We start from the raw sequence: 14,357 nt of genomic DNA, 5'->3' as shown, positions 1-14,357 counted from the left end.
ACCTGCCAGGAGCCCGGACCCCGCAGCCACCCACGCTCATTACCTGCCAGGAGCCCGGACCCCGCAGCCACCCACGTTCATTACCTGCCAGGAGCCCGGACCCCGCAGCCCCCGAGGTCACTACCTGCCTGGAGCCCGGACGCCGCAGCCATCCACGCTCATTACCTGCCAGGAGCCCGGACCCCGCAGCCACCCACGTTCATTACCTGCCAGGAGCCCGGACCCCGCAGCCACCCACGTTCATTACCTGCCAGGAGCCCGGACCCCGCAGCCCCCGAGGTCACTACCTGCCTGGAGCCCGGACGCCGCAGCCATCCACGCTCATTACCTGCCAGGAGCCCGGACCCCGCAGCCGCCCACGTTCATTACCTGCCAGGAGCCCGGACCCCGCAGCCCCCGAGGTCACTACCTGCCTGGAGCCCGGACGCCGCAGCCATCCACGCTCATTACCTGCCAGGAGCCCGGACCCCGCAGCCACCCACGTTCATTACCTGCCAGGAGCCCGGACCCCGCAGCCACCCACGTTCATTACCTGCCAGGAGCCCGGACCCCGCAGCCCCCGAGGTCACTACCCGCCTGGAGCCCGGACGCCGCAGCCATCCACGCTCATTACCTGCCAGGAGCCCGGACCCCGCAGCCACCCACGTTCATTACCTGCCAGGAGCCCGGACCCCGCAGCCACCCACGTTCATTACCTGCCAGGAGCCCGGACCCCCGCAGCCACCCACGCTCATTACCTGTCTCTGCGCAGCTTCACGGCCTTCACCTCCGTAGAGAACTCGATCTCAATCACAGTTTTCTTCTTCAGGTCGTCCCAGATCATGACTGGAAGAGAAGGGACATGGAATGAATGCGGCGAGTGGGGGAGGGGTGTTAGTATGCCCACAGTCTCCATCCACAGGACTTTACACAGGACACTGCCCCCAACATCACAGGGATGATGAGCATCCCATTAATCATCAGCTCTAAGATGATGGGGTCCAGTCTTTCAGCACACATCAATCAGGGCAGGAGATTTTGGGGGTCTTTTGCTATAACATTGTGGGGGGCGGGGGTTTTATTAACCCTGGGAGCGGCCACAACCTGCGACGACCACCGGTCACGTCCCGGCCTCACCTTTATTGGGTGGATATTTGGGCTTCTTCCCGCCCCCGACCAGAGCCAGATAATTACATCGGAATAACATTTCTACGTATCCAATGCCGCCCTCCATGAACTCTGCCAAAAAGGATTAAAATAAAGGGTTAATGTCTGGAAAACCTGACCCCTTCTGCAGAATACACAGAGAAGCCTGTAGCGCCCCCGCCTGACATTGCAGGGTATGTGGGGGTCAGCATTTCTAAACCCTCCCTATAGAGCGGAGCCCTAGGCGGCGCCCTCCCCTGCGTGCTACAGCGCGGGCCCTAGGCGGCGCCCTCCCCTGCGTGCTACAGCGCGGGCCCTAGGCGGCGCCCTCCCCTGCGTGCTACAGCGCGGGCCCTAGGCGGCGCCCTCCCCTGCGTGCTACAGCGCGGGCCCTAGGCGGCGCCCTCCCCTGCGTGCTACAGCGCGGGCCCTAGGCGGCGCCCTCCCCTGCGTGCTACAGCGCGGGCCCTAGGCGGCGCCCTCCCCTGCGTGCTACAGCGCGGGCCCTAGGCGGCGCCCTCCCCTGCGTGCTACAGCGCGGGCCCTAGGCGGCGCCCTCCCCTGCGTGCTACAGCGCGGGCCCTAGGCGGCGCCCTCCCCTGCGTGCTACAGCGCGGACACTAGGCGGCGCTCTCCTCTGTGTATTACAGCGCGGACACTAGATGGCGCTCTCCTCTGCGTATTACAGCGCAGACACTAGATGGCGCTCTCCTCTGCGTATTACAGCGCAGACACTAGATGGCGCTCTCCTCTGCGTATTACAGCGCAGACACTAGATGGCGCTCTCCTCTGCGTATTACAGCGCAGACACTAGATGGCGCTCTCCTCTGCGTATTACAGCGCAGACACTAGATGGCGCTCTCCTCTGCGTATTACAGCGCAGACACTAGATGGCGCTCTCCTCTGCGTATTACAGCGCAGACACTAGATGGCGCTCTCCTCTGCGTATTACAGCGCAGACACTAGATGGCGCTCTCCTCTGCGTATTACAGCGCAGACACTAGATGGCGCTCTCCTCTGCGTATTACAGCAGGGACACTAGATGGCGCTCTCCTCTGTGTATTACAGCAGGGACACTAGATGGCGCTCTCCTCTGTGTATTACAGCACGGACACTAGATGGCGCTCTCCTCTGTGTATTACAGCACGGACACTAGATGGCGCTCTCCTCTGTGTATTACAGCGCTAGATGGCGCTCTCCTCTGTGTATTACAGCGCGGACACTAGATGGCGCTCTCCTCTGTGTATTACAGCGCGGACACTAGATGGCGTTCTCCTCTGCGTATTACAGCGCGGACACTAGATGGCGCTCTCCTCTGTGTATTACAGCATGGACACTAGATGGCGCTCTCCTCTGTGTATTACAGCGCGGACACTAGATGGCGCTCTCCTCTATAGAGTCCCTTACAAATCATTTCTTGCAAGCTTTGGCCAGCACCAGTTGTGTGTGACTCCATGTTGGTGCCATACTCCGACCCCCTGATGGCTACAGTTAGATATAGACTACCTATGCTCTCTGCCTGTCCGCAAGCTGGGGCATGACACCAATGCAACTGGTAAGAGCGCCAAGGAAAGGCCTCCGCTCACTTGTGTGAGAGGTCGGGGGGGGGGGCACATACTTTACACAATCACCATTACCTTGTTTCTCCTTTTCCTTCAGTGGATCGGTGTTATAAACCCGGAAGCCGTTTTCCATCCCACATGCGAAACATCCTGCAACGCAGAGCAGATCGGTGACTGGACGAATGCAAACAAACCCCCCCCCATAACCGACGAATGCAAACAAACCCCCCCCATAACCAGCGCTGCACCCCCCCCCCCCCATAACCAGCGCTGCCCCCCCCCCCCCCCACCATAACCAGCGCTGCACCCGCCCCCCCACCATAACCAGCGCTGCACCCGCCCCCCACCATAACCAGCGCTGCACCCGCCCCCCACCATAACCAGCGCTGCACCCGCCCCCCACCATAACCAGCGCTGCACCCGCCCCCCACCATAACCCGCGCTGCACCCGCCCCCCCACCATAACCAGCGCTGCACCCGCCCCCCACCATAACCAGCGCTGCACCCGCCCCCCACCATAACCAGCGCTGCCCCCGCCCCCCCCCCCAAGCAGGAATGATAGGAGGTGTCACACTAGCTCAGGTGGCAGCCGCCCAGGCTTTCAGCCGTTTTTGAAAAACATGGTTTGAAAATCAGTTTGTAGAATACCACTCCTGAGTCCCATCAGCTGACAGCTCATGTGAAGCCTTATCTCTGATCTTCTGACCTCAAACACTCAATATAGTGAAACTGTTACCAAACTGATATGAATATGGCTTTAACGAGCGTTTAGGAGGTCAGGAGATCAGAGATAAGGCTACACATAAGCCGTTAGATAACGGGACTCAGATGTGATACTCTGCAAACAGACTGAATTTTTAACACCTGTAACTCAAAACGGCAGAAATTTTTGAATAAAGGCCAATTGAAAAAAAATTTTTTTAGCTGAAATGAGAAAAATGCAATAGTAAAAAAGAAAAATGCGCCGTAAGTGTTCGTAGCCTTTAAGACCACAGGCCGAATCTTGTGCAGCTGCCTCTCTGACCTGTCATGGACTCCTCAGAGGAGTCCTGTACGTTGTGGATCAGACTCAGGTCCAGGGAATTTGGTGAAGGTCCTGTTCATCATCGAATAATTTCAGCAAAGGGGGCCCCATCAGGCAGAAGGTTTGTGTCACATCCACATGCAGCAAGGGCCCGATGTGACCCAAGAGAACGGTGCTCCGTCTTCTTCCCATAGTGCACCTGGTGCCATCGCTTCCCCGAGTAACCCCCATATTACGCCCTTCACCTGTCAGCGGTTTTAATGTTCTGGCAGATGAGCGGCCTCATCAGAGTGCACGGTGGTGGGTGGTCTCCCCCCGATCACATGACACCAGCTACAAAGTATCCAGCGCATGTAAACATTCACATCACAGGATACATTGTTGCGTCTGCCACGCCCCCCCTCTATAGACACATTATCTTTTAATTCCTCACCATTCTCAAGATCTCTGCTTGCTGTCAGTAAACTGAAACATCCTGCTTCACAGACTTCTCTTCAGGGCTCATTCACATGAACGTGCGCGCCCCGTCAGTCCGCAAAAACATACAACATGTGCATCAGCCAAACTCAGAGCTGAGGGTTTGTTACAACTGTATCCCAGGCCAAAAAAACTAAACAAAAAACACTGGCTCTTGAGAGAAACAAGAATTTTTCAAATGTGACAGCAAGCAGAGATCCTGAGAAATAGAGCATAAGGCTGTGACATCTTACACACAGCTGAGCGCTAGAACTGGACGAGCCCTTTAGGACATGAATGTACAGAGTCTTACTGACCGACCACCACCACCTAATCTTCCCCCCCCCTGGTACATGACCCCCCCCCCACCACCTAATCTTTGCCCCCCCCCCCCTCCTGGTACATGACCCCCACCTAATCTTTCCCCCCCCCCTCCTGGTACATGACCCCCACCTAATCTCCCCCCCCGGTACATGACCCCCACCTAATCTCCCCCCCCCCCCTCCAGGTACATGTACCCCACCTCCCCGGTACATGACCCCCACCTAATCTCCCCCCCCCCCTCCAGGTACATGTACCCCCACCTCCCCGGTACATGACCCCCACCTAATCTCCCCCCCCCCCTCCAGGTACATGTACCCCACCTCCCCGGTACATGACCCCCACCTAATCTCCCCCCCCCCCCCCCCAGGTACATGTACCCCCCCCCCCCCGGTACATGACCCCCACCTAATCTCCCCCCCCCCCCCCCCCGGTACATGACCCCCACCTAATCTCCCCCCCCCTCCAGGTACATGTACCCCACCTCCCCGGTACATGACCCCCACCTAATCTCCCCCCCCCCCCCGGTACATGACCCCCACCTAATCTCCCCCCCGGTACATGACCCCCACCTAATCTCCCCCCCCCCCCGGTACATGACCCCCACCTAATCTCCCCCCCCCCCCCCCGGTACATGACCCCCACCTAATCTCCCCCCCCCCCCCCGGTACATGACCCCCACCTAATCTCCCCCCCCTCCAGGTACATGTACCCCACCTCCCCGGTACATGACCCCCACCTAATCTCCCCCCCCCCCCCCCCCCGGTACATGACCCCCACCTAATCTCCCCCCCCCGGTACATGACCCCCACCTAATCTCCCCCCCCCCCCCCCCCCCCCCGGTACATGCCCCCCCCCTAATCTCCCCCCCCCCCCCGGTACATGACCCCCACCTAATCTCCCCCCCCCCCCCCCCCGGTACATGACCCCCACCTAATCTCCCCCCCCCCCCCCCCCCCTCCAGGTACATGTACCCCACCTCCCCGGTACATGACCCCCACCCCCTTCCTGGTACATGACCCCCACCTAATCTTTCCCCCCCCCCCACCTTCCTGGTACATGACCCCCACCTAATCTTTCCCCCCCCCCCACCTTCCTGGTACATGACCCCCACCTAATCTTGCCCCCCCCCCACCTCCCTGGTACATGACCCCCACCCCCCGGTACATGACCCCCACCCCCCGGTACATGACCCCCACCTCCCCGGTACATGTACCCCACCTCCCTGGTACATGACCCCCATGCCCTGGCATATCCCCGCAGAACTTCCCCGGTCCACGCCGCCTCCCGCACCACACCCCTGGACGCCTCTCACCGTGGTCCTGGTTGAAGCCGGCATACAGCAGGCCGTTCCCGTGCGGGTTGGAGGGCAGCAGGTTCATGGCTGCAGTCCCGGTGCCGCTCTCGGTGTCGGGGCCCCGGCGGTACCGGTTACATCATCACCGGGAGCCACTGACGTTCTTTCTGACTCTCAGCAGCCACTTCCGGCTTCCGCAGGCCGCCTAGTCGAGCGCCGAGTAGACGACGCGCCCAGTCATGTGACAGAGAAGGCAGAGCGCCGAGCGATCGATGCCCTTTTAGAGGGAAAAATGAGAACAAAACTCAAGTAGTATTATTATACGATAAACTAAATACACGTCATATAATGATAAGAAAAGCCCTGCAAATCTAATATGTATGACCCTCATCATCCCTGTGCAACTACAAGCACCAGCATTCAATCTCAGCATCAGTTGTGGTGTTGGGTTGTCAAGCCTCATTTATGGCTCCCACAGGTGGGGTCCCAACACCGTCCTGCCTCACCCCTGCGGAATCACATCCACGACCCCCTCACTGGTCACGACTTGCTTGCTGTGATTTACGTCATTCGTAAACTCATGGTGGACGGACACTTCATGTTTTCTAATGACTGAGGGGCCGGTACACTCTGAGGGGTCCTTCCGTACGGCACTCTGCGACTTATGGCTCGCAGGCTGATATGAAACTACAACTCCCAGCATGCCCCAACAGGCTACAGCTATCCCCAGTTCCTCAATGTTATGGAGGATTTATGTCCTGTGACCTTGGACGTCCACGTGAATCAGTTACTGGCGGTTTAATGGTTGTTTTATGATCTACGAGCGAGCACCAGTATAACCTGCGGGGAGGGGGGTGTGCTGAACACTGGGAACCTATTATAATATAAGGGGAGAGGCAGATTTATGGGGGCCCTCACACACACACACAGGGGCCCCGCACAGATAGATCTAGAAGTTACTGATATGTCAAATAGAATTTAGGACGCAAGGATCTGGGGGAAAGCGCAGCCTCAAGATCCATCTGTATATGACTGGGAGATTGGGGGGGGGGGGATGGGCAATAACACCAAATATCAGGAAAATAAAGGGACTCGAAAACACCCCAACAACTGTCAGCAGCACCCTGAACAATAATTCCATAACATGGCGCAGTTGTATGAACGTTATGGGACCTGATCGAAATGATCCTGTATTGTACCCTAGAGCTGCACTCACTATTCTGCTGGTGCAGTCGCTGTGTACATACATCACTTATCCTGTACTGATCCTGAGTTACATCCTGTATTATACTCCAGAGCTGCACTCACTATTCTGCTGGTGCAGTCACTGTGTACATACATTACTTATCCTGTACTGATCCTGAGTTACATCCTGTATTATACTCCAGAGCTGCACTCACTATTCTGCTGGTGCAGTCACTGTGTACATACATTACTTATCCTGTACTGATCCTGAGTTACATCCTGTATTATACTCCAGAGCTGCACTCACTATTCTGCTGGTGCAGTCACTGTGTACATACATTATATTACTTATCCTGTACTGATCCTGAGTTACATCCTGTATTATACTCCAGAGCTGCACTCACTATTCTGCTGGTGCAGTCACTGTGTACATACATTACTTATCCTGTACTGATCCTGAGTTACATCCTGTATTATACTCCAGAGCTGCACTCACTATTCTGCTGGTGCAGTCACTGTGTACATACATTACTTATCCTGTACTGATCCTGAGTTACATCCTGTATTATACTCCAGAGCTGCACTCACTATTCTGCTGGTGCAGTCACTGTGTGCATACATTACTTATCCTGTACTGATCCTGAGTTACATCCTGTATTATACTCCAGAGCTGCACTCACTATTCTGCTGGTGCAGTCACTGTGTACATACATTATATTACTTATCCTGTACTGATCCTGAGTTACATCCTGTATTATACTCCAGAGCTGCACTCACTATTCTGCTGGTGCAGTCACTGTGTACATACATTACTTATCCTGTACTGATCCTGAGTTACATCCTGTATTATACTCCAGAGCTGCACTCACTATTCTGCTGGTGCAGTCACTGTGTACATACATTACTTATCCTGTACTGATCCTGAGTTACATCCTGTATTATACTCCAGAGCTGCACTCACTATTCTGCTGGTGCAGTCACTGTGTACATACATTACTTATCCTGTACTGATCCTGAGCTACATCCTGTATTATACTCCAGAGCTGCACTCACTATTCTGCTGGTCCAGTCACTGTGTACATACATTACTTATCATGTACTGATCCTGAGTTACATCCTGTATTATACTCCAGAGCTGCACTCACTATTCTGCTGGTGCAGTCACTGTGTACATACATTACTTATCCTGTACTCATCCTGAGTTACATCCTGTATTATACTCCAGAGCTGTACTCACTATTCTGCTGGTGCAGTCACTGTGTACATACATTACTTATCCTGTACTGATCCTGAGTTACATCCTGTATTATACTCCAGAGCTGCACTCACTATTCTGCTGGTGCAGTCACTGAGTACATACATTACTTATCCTGTACTGATCCTGAGTTACATCCTGTATTATACTCCAGAGCTGCACTCACTATTCTGCTGGTGCAGTCACTGTGTACATACATTACTTATTCTGTACTGATCCTGAGTTACATCCTGTATTATACTCCAGAGCTGCACTCACTATTCTTCTGGTGCAGTCACTGTGTACATCCATTACTTATCCTGTACTGATCCTGAGTTACATCCTGTATTATACTCCAGAGCTGCACTCACTATTCTGCTGGTGCAGTCACTGTGTACATACATTACTTATCCTGTACTGATCCTGGGTTACATCCTGTATTATACTCCAGAGCTGCACTCACTATTCTGCTGGTGCAGTCGCTGTGTACATACATTACTTATCCTGTATTATACTCCAGAGCTGCACTCACTATTCTGCTTGTGCAGTCACTGTGTACATACATTACTTATCCTGTACTGATCCTGGGTTACATCCTGTATTATACTCCAGAGCTGCACTCACTATTCTGCTGGTGCAGTCGCTGTGTACATACATTACTTATCCTGTATTATACTCCAGAGCTGCACTCACTATTCTGCTGGTGCAGTCACTGTGTACATACATTACTTATCCTGTACTGATCCTGGGTTACATCCTGTATTATACTCCAGAGCTGCACTCACTATTCTGCTGGTGCAGTCGCTGTGTACATACATTACTTATCCTGTATTATACTCCAGAGCTGCACTCACTATTCTGCTGGTGCAGTCACTGTGTACATACATTACTTATCCTGTACTGATCCTGGGTTACATCCTGTATTATACTCCAGAGCTGCACTCACTATTCTGCTGGTGCAGTCGCTGTGTACATACATTACTTATCCTGTATTATACTCCAGAGCTGCACTCACTATTCTGCTGGTGCAGTCACTGTGTACATACATTACTTATCCAGTACTGATCCTGAGTTTTACAGCAAGACACGGAGGCTTCGTATTGCTTTCTCCTTCTTTACTTCCACCAATAGCAGCAAAGGAGAAATTAACATAAACATAACAAAAAAGGCCCCTCCCCTAACAGATCCTATAATAAGCAGTGTCCTCTTGCATCACTTCCTCTTTCTTTGCTGCTCCACCAAAGCTAAGTGACATCTATATATATATATCCTTTTGTGCTTATGTCTGTGGCTCAGGTATATCCTCTGGCCCTCAGTTACCCAGGGGAAACGATATTTCTCCCTAGGTTCTGGTTTATGGGGGTCCCCCCCCTGTTATATTGTGACTTATTGTTGCCTTGCGCTTATTCTGCGCCGTACTGTTAGGGGTTCTTCCCCTCTCTCCCCTTTATTCTCCGGTCTGTTCCCCCTTATTTGCGGCGTTTTGCGTTTGCCTTTTACTGCCCTTCAGCTTTCCTTGCGGCCTGTCCAGGCTCTGTTGAGGCGTCCCTCCTACCTTTTACCTTCCTCGTTCCCTTACCTCCCTCCGGCGCGGCTTCTGTCTGCTTTCCCGCGGGTCGCGTCATCTCGCGAGATCTCGGCGGCCATTTTAGGTAGCGCCGCCCGTCTTCTCGCGGGATTTCGGCGTTAGGCTGCATCGCATCCGGATCTCTCGGTCTCCTGCTCTGCGGCCTCTGGGGTGACTAACCCCTATTCTTTTGTCAGGTGGGATACACTAGTTTTACCCCCGTCCTTTGGCCTACCATTAGATAGTTTTTATTATCTAAAACTACGGATTGCTCATTTACCATGTCCTCTGACCGCTCTCCCTCTGGGCCTAATCCCCCCCCCATCCACTGGGGAGCCCAGCAGGCCAGATTTCAATACCCAGGCCATGGAGTTACAGCGCTCGGTCTCCAGCGCTATTATTGAGGCCATGGGATCAATGTCCTCCATGATCTCACAGACCATATCCCAGGCCTTATCTGCCCATGCCCCTGGCCCTTCTACTCAGTTGCCTGTACGTTCTAGCCCGCAGCCTACCATAGAACCTCCTGCCCAGGAGACATTGACTGGTGTGATCCAAGCCACCCATGATAGCGCGCTTAGATCGCGCAAAAGAGCCTTACCGCGCCAGGCAGAAAGGGCGCGAACGTGGAAATGTGCTAGAGCACAAACTACTGACATGGATTCGGATAATGAATCTGACATGGAGGCTTATGCGGAGGCAAGTGACCACTCTGATGGGGAGTTGGAGATGGAACCTGAGTTTCCAGGCACCTCAGGCCCTAGGCCTTCCACCTCTGGGTCCGTGGGCGCGTCCGCCACTGCCCCTAACACGGCTTCTACCCTGGTGGATCCATCAGGCAACCCATTATTTGACCCTGATGCCCTCCACCACCCTAGGTCGGCGGAGTGGCTACCGGTAGCTCATGTGAGCGACTACCTTGAGCATTGGGTGCGTTGTCCTCTCAGCAAAGAGGCGCGCAGCAAACTCCGTGCGGAATGCCCCAGACCATTGATCCCCAACAAGGTCTGTGAAACGCCATCTGTGGATCAAAAAATGACACAGTTTTTGGCTAAAACCGGCTGGAATCCCCGTAAAGGGTTAGATTCCGCAATAAAGAGCTGTCAGGACAAGCTCCTTGACATTTTTGGCCCCCTCGCCAAAATCTTTGAGATGGCCGAATCGGCCAGAGTGGACGGCTCTCCGATAGATCCGGAGGAGCTTACTGGCTGGATACAGAGAGCCATTTGTATTGCGGGCAGCACCAACTCCTCCCTGGCCATTGAAAGGCGTAAAGCCATTCTGTTTAAAATTGACCCGAAATTGGCCAATCTGGCACTCACTGAGACAGGGAAGGATGCTCAGGGTCAACTGTTCGGGGATTCCTTCAGCAGGTATGTAGGAGCATTTACTGCCCTGGACAAGGCCCAGTCCTCCATGAAAAGGGTCTTTCAGGGACGGGTCTCCACCAGGGCCGGCAGTAGTAGGGGCCGTCTGTCCGGCCGCTCCAGTTATCAAGCCCGCAGCTCGGGCAGAGGCTCCTTCAACCAGAGAGCTCCCTTCCAGGACCAAAGGAATCCGCCTTCGTTCTTCCCGGCCAGAGGCGGCCAATGGCGTTCCAGGTCCGTTAGAGGGAATCCGAACTTCCGGAAATCTTTCGGTAAGTCTTTCCCCAGTGGGGACTTCTTTGGCTCCTTGTGTCGGGGGCAGACTCCGTCTATGTTCCCACGTTTGGGCCAGCATTACATCAGACCCATGGGTGCTGAGCACGGTACAGGGGTTCCGCATAGAACTTACGGGTTCGCCAGATCTCGTCCTTTCACCCCCACCCCTGGCAATACCAGACAGGGAACTAGTGGATGTAGAATTGTTTTCCCTTTTTCGCAAGGATGCAAAAGAAAGGGCCCCTTCCACCCCGGGGGGCGTTCTCAGCCACATTTTTCTAGTGCAGAAAAAAGGTGGTCAAATGCGCCCGGTGATAAACCTCCGGGCCCTGAATGCTGTGGTGCGCTATCGCCACTTCAAAATGGAGGGGATCCACCTCCTTCGGGACTTGCTGATTCCGGGGGACTGGATGGTGAAGCTGGACCTCAAAGATGCTTATCTTACGGTCCCAATTGCCTCCTCGTCCAGGGATCTCCTGCGCTTCCTGTGGAAGGGCGAAGTGTGGCGCTTCACTTGCCTGCCGTTCGGCCTTTCTTCGGCGCCTTGGTGTTTCACCAAGCTACTGCGCCCAGTCATGGCTTGGCTGCGGAGTCGTGGGGTGCGTCTAGTCATCTATCTGGACGACATCCTCATTATGCATCAATGTCAATCGTCTCTGCTACAGCATCTCCAGTGGACCTCGGATCTTCTGACGGGTCTGGGTTTTCTACTCAATCCCGAGAAATCCTGCCTCACACCGACTCGACGGATGGAGTTCCTGGGCTTCACGGTGGACTCTGTTGCGGAATCTCTGAGTCTTCCTTCAGAGAAGTTGCGGACGATACGCAAGGAGTTGAGGCATGCTCTCTCAACTTCCTCCCTATCTCTACGCCACCTGGCTCGCATCATTGGGCTATTAGCCTCCTCTATCCAGGCAGTCTTCCCCGCTCCACTCCATTATCGGGCTCTACAGCGTCTGAAGATCGCCCACCTCCGTGCCGGGGCCTCGTTTGCAGACGCGGTGGTTCTGGATCAGGAAGCCCGGGAGGAACTTCGTTGGTGGATAAGCAACTTGGAAGCCTGGAACGGCAGAGCAATCTTTGGATTCCAACCAGAATTCACGGTGGAGTCGGACGCGAGTCACCAGGGCTGGGGTGCCCACTGCGAGGGTATTTCCACTGGGGGTCGTTGGTCGGAGACCGAAACCCATCTGCACATCAACGCTCTGGAACTTCTAGCGGGCTCGTCATCAGGAGTTTCACCAAGGGCATAGCTCACGCATGTATCCGTCTACGCATGGACAATGTGTCGGCGGTCAGGTATGTCAATCATCTAAGCGGCACCCAATCTGCCACCTTAGCCAGGCTGGCGAAGGAGTTCTGGTCCTACTGTCTGTCCAGGAACATCATGATTCAAGCGAAGTACCTTCCGGGTCTTCACAACTACCGAGCGGATCGGAGTTCCCGATGCTTCACGGACGGCAGCGACTGGAGGCTGAATCCGGAGATGTTCTCCACAATCTCGGACATCTGGGGTCCTTGCTCGATAGACCTCTTTGCCTCCCGGCTCAATACTCACCTGCCCAGGTTCTTCAGCTGGCGCCCGGATCCGGAAGCAGAGGCGGTGGATGCGTTTCTCCAGGACTGGTCTTTAGCCCTACATTACGCGTTTCCTCCGTTTGCCATGATTCCGAGGATGCTGCTACAGACTCGTCGTCAGTCGGCGGAATTGGTGGTGGTGATACCCTTCTGGGGGTCTCAGGCCTGGTACCCGATCCTCCTGAATCTCCTAGTGGATGTACCTCTCCTCCTTCCGGCTCGGATGGATCTCCTCCAGGACCCTCTAGGTGCACCACATCCCCTGCTGGTCGAGGGCTCCCTTCAACTTCTAGCGTGCCGAATCTCAGGACTCCAGGAGAGGTCGAGGGAATTTCGGAGGCAACTAGACGCCTCCTGGACAACGCTTGGGCTCCCGGCACCCGAAAATCTTACCGGGCAGCTTGGGGATCTTGGGTTAGCTGGTGCATGGAACGGGACCTGGATCCCATTTCGGCGCCTGTGACCCATTTGTTGCAGTTCCTTACGTCTCTCTTTGAAGCAGGAAAAGCTTATCGGACCATCAATTTGTTCCGTTCAGCGATTTCTTCTACTCATCAGGGTTTTGATGGGGTTCCTGCTGGTCAACACCCTTCGGTGTCTCGCTTATTACGGGGTTCTCGCTTGGCTCGGCCCCCTCGGCCACGTTTCACCACTACCTGGGATGTTTCCCTGGTCCTTTCTTTCCTCTCGGCTTGGCCAGACAATGCGGCTCTTTCCCTCCGTCAACTGTCGGCCAAATTGCTTACCCTTTTTTGCCTAATTTCCTGTAAGAGGGTCTCTGATGTCAGGGCTCTGGATCATGATGCTAGATCCTTTACGCCCGAGGGTGTTACTTTTAACATCACGCGGCGTACCAAGACCAATATTCGTTCTGTGTCCTATCCCTGTTTTCCCTCTTCTCCGGCGCTCTGCCCGGTAGCTTGCTTACGGGAGTATGAGTTGCGCACTCGGGCTCACCGCTCTGCGGATACCCCACAGCTTTTCCTCTCTATTTGCCACCCTTTTGGCTGACTGGTCTAGGGCCACGACGTTCACAGAATTTTATTTCCGTCCGGCCCCTCATGTGTTTTCATCTATTATTGAGCAGCTTTGAACTTGCAATACGAAGCCTCCGTGTCTTGCTGTAAAACTAAATGATTTTCCTATTTCATGACGTAAAGTCATAGTTTTATTAAAGACACGGAGGCGAGTATTGCCCATCCCTGGTTTTCTCCTGCCCGCCCTATTTTTTGTGACGTTATGGTGATATTATTGACTGTTACATTGTCTTTTATCGTTATTTTTGACATTTATTGCCATTAAGGTTTATTTATGGTTCTGTTTTTCAGCAACCTTTTGATGTACGACCGTTATAGGGTCGAGATT

At 54.3% G+C, this 14,357-nt stretch overlaps 1 protein-coding gene across 1 annotated transcript in view; it reads right to left on the bottom strand.

The window, feature by feature from the left end:
• Nucleotides 1-6,007, bottom strand: part of WDR45B (WD repeat domain 45B) — a 123,981-nt gene extending 117,974 nt beyond the window's left edge. Inside the window, 4 exon segments of the mRNA XM_040438757.1 lie at nt 738-825; nt 1,117-1,218; nt 2,763-2,837; nt 5,804-6,007. Of these exon segments, the coding sequence (XP_040294691.1) occupies nt 738-825; nt 1,117-1,218; nt 2,763-2,837; nt 5,804-5,870 (332 nt within the window). The 5' untranslated portion in view covers nt 5,871-6,007.
• Nucleotides 6,008-14,357: the final 8,350 nt, after the last annotated feature.

This window comes from Bufo bufo, chromosome 6 (genome assembly GCF_905171765.1).
Source record: "Bufo bufo chromosome 6, aBufBuf1.1, whole genome shotgun sequence".
In the NCBI taxonomy this organism is placed as follows: domain Eukaryota; kingdom Metazoa; phylum Chordata; class Amphibia; order Anura; family Bufonidae; genus Bufo; species Bufo bufo.
Note: the sequence above shows the minus strand (reverse complement) of the source record. Positions and strands in the feature narration are given on the sequence as shown.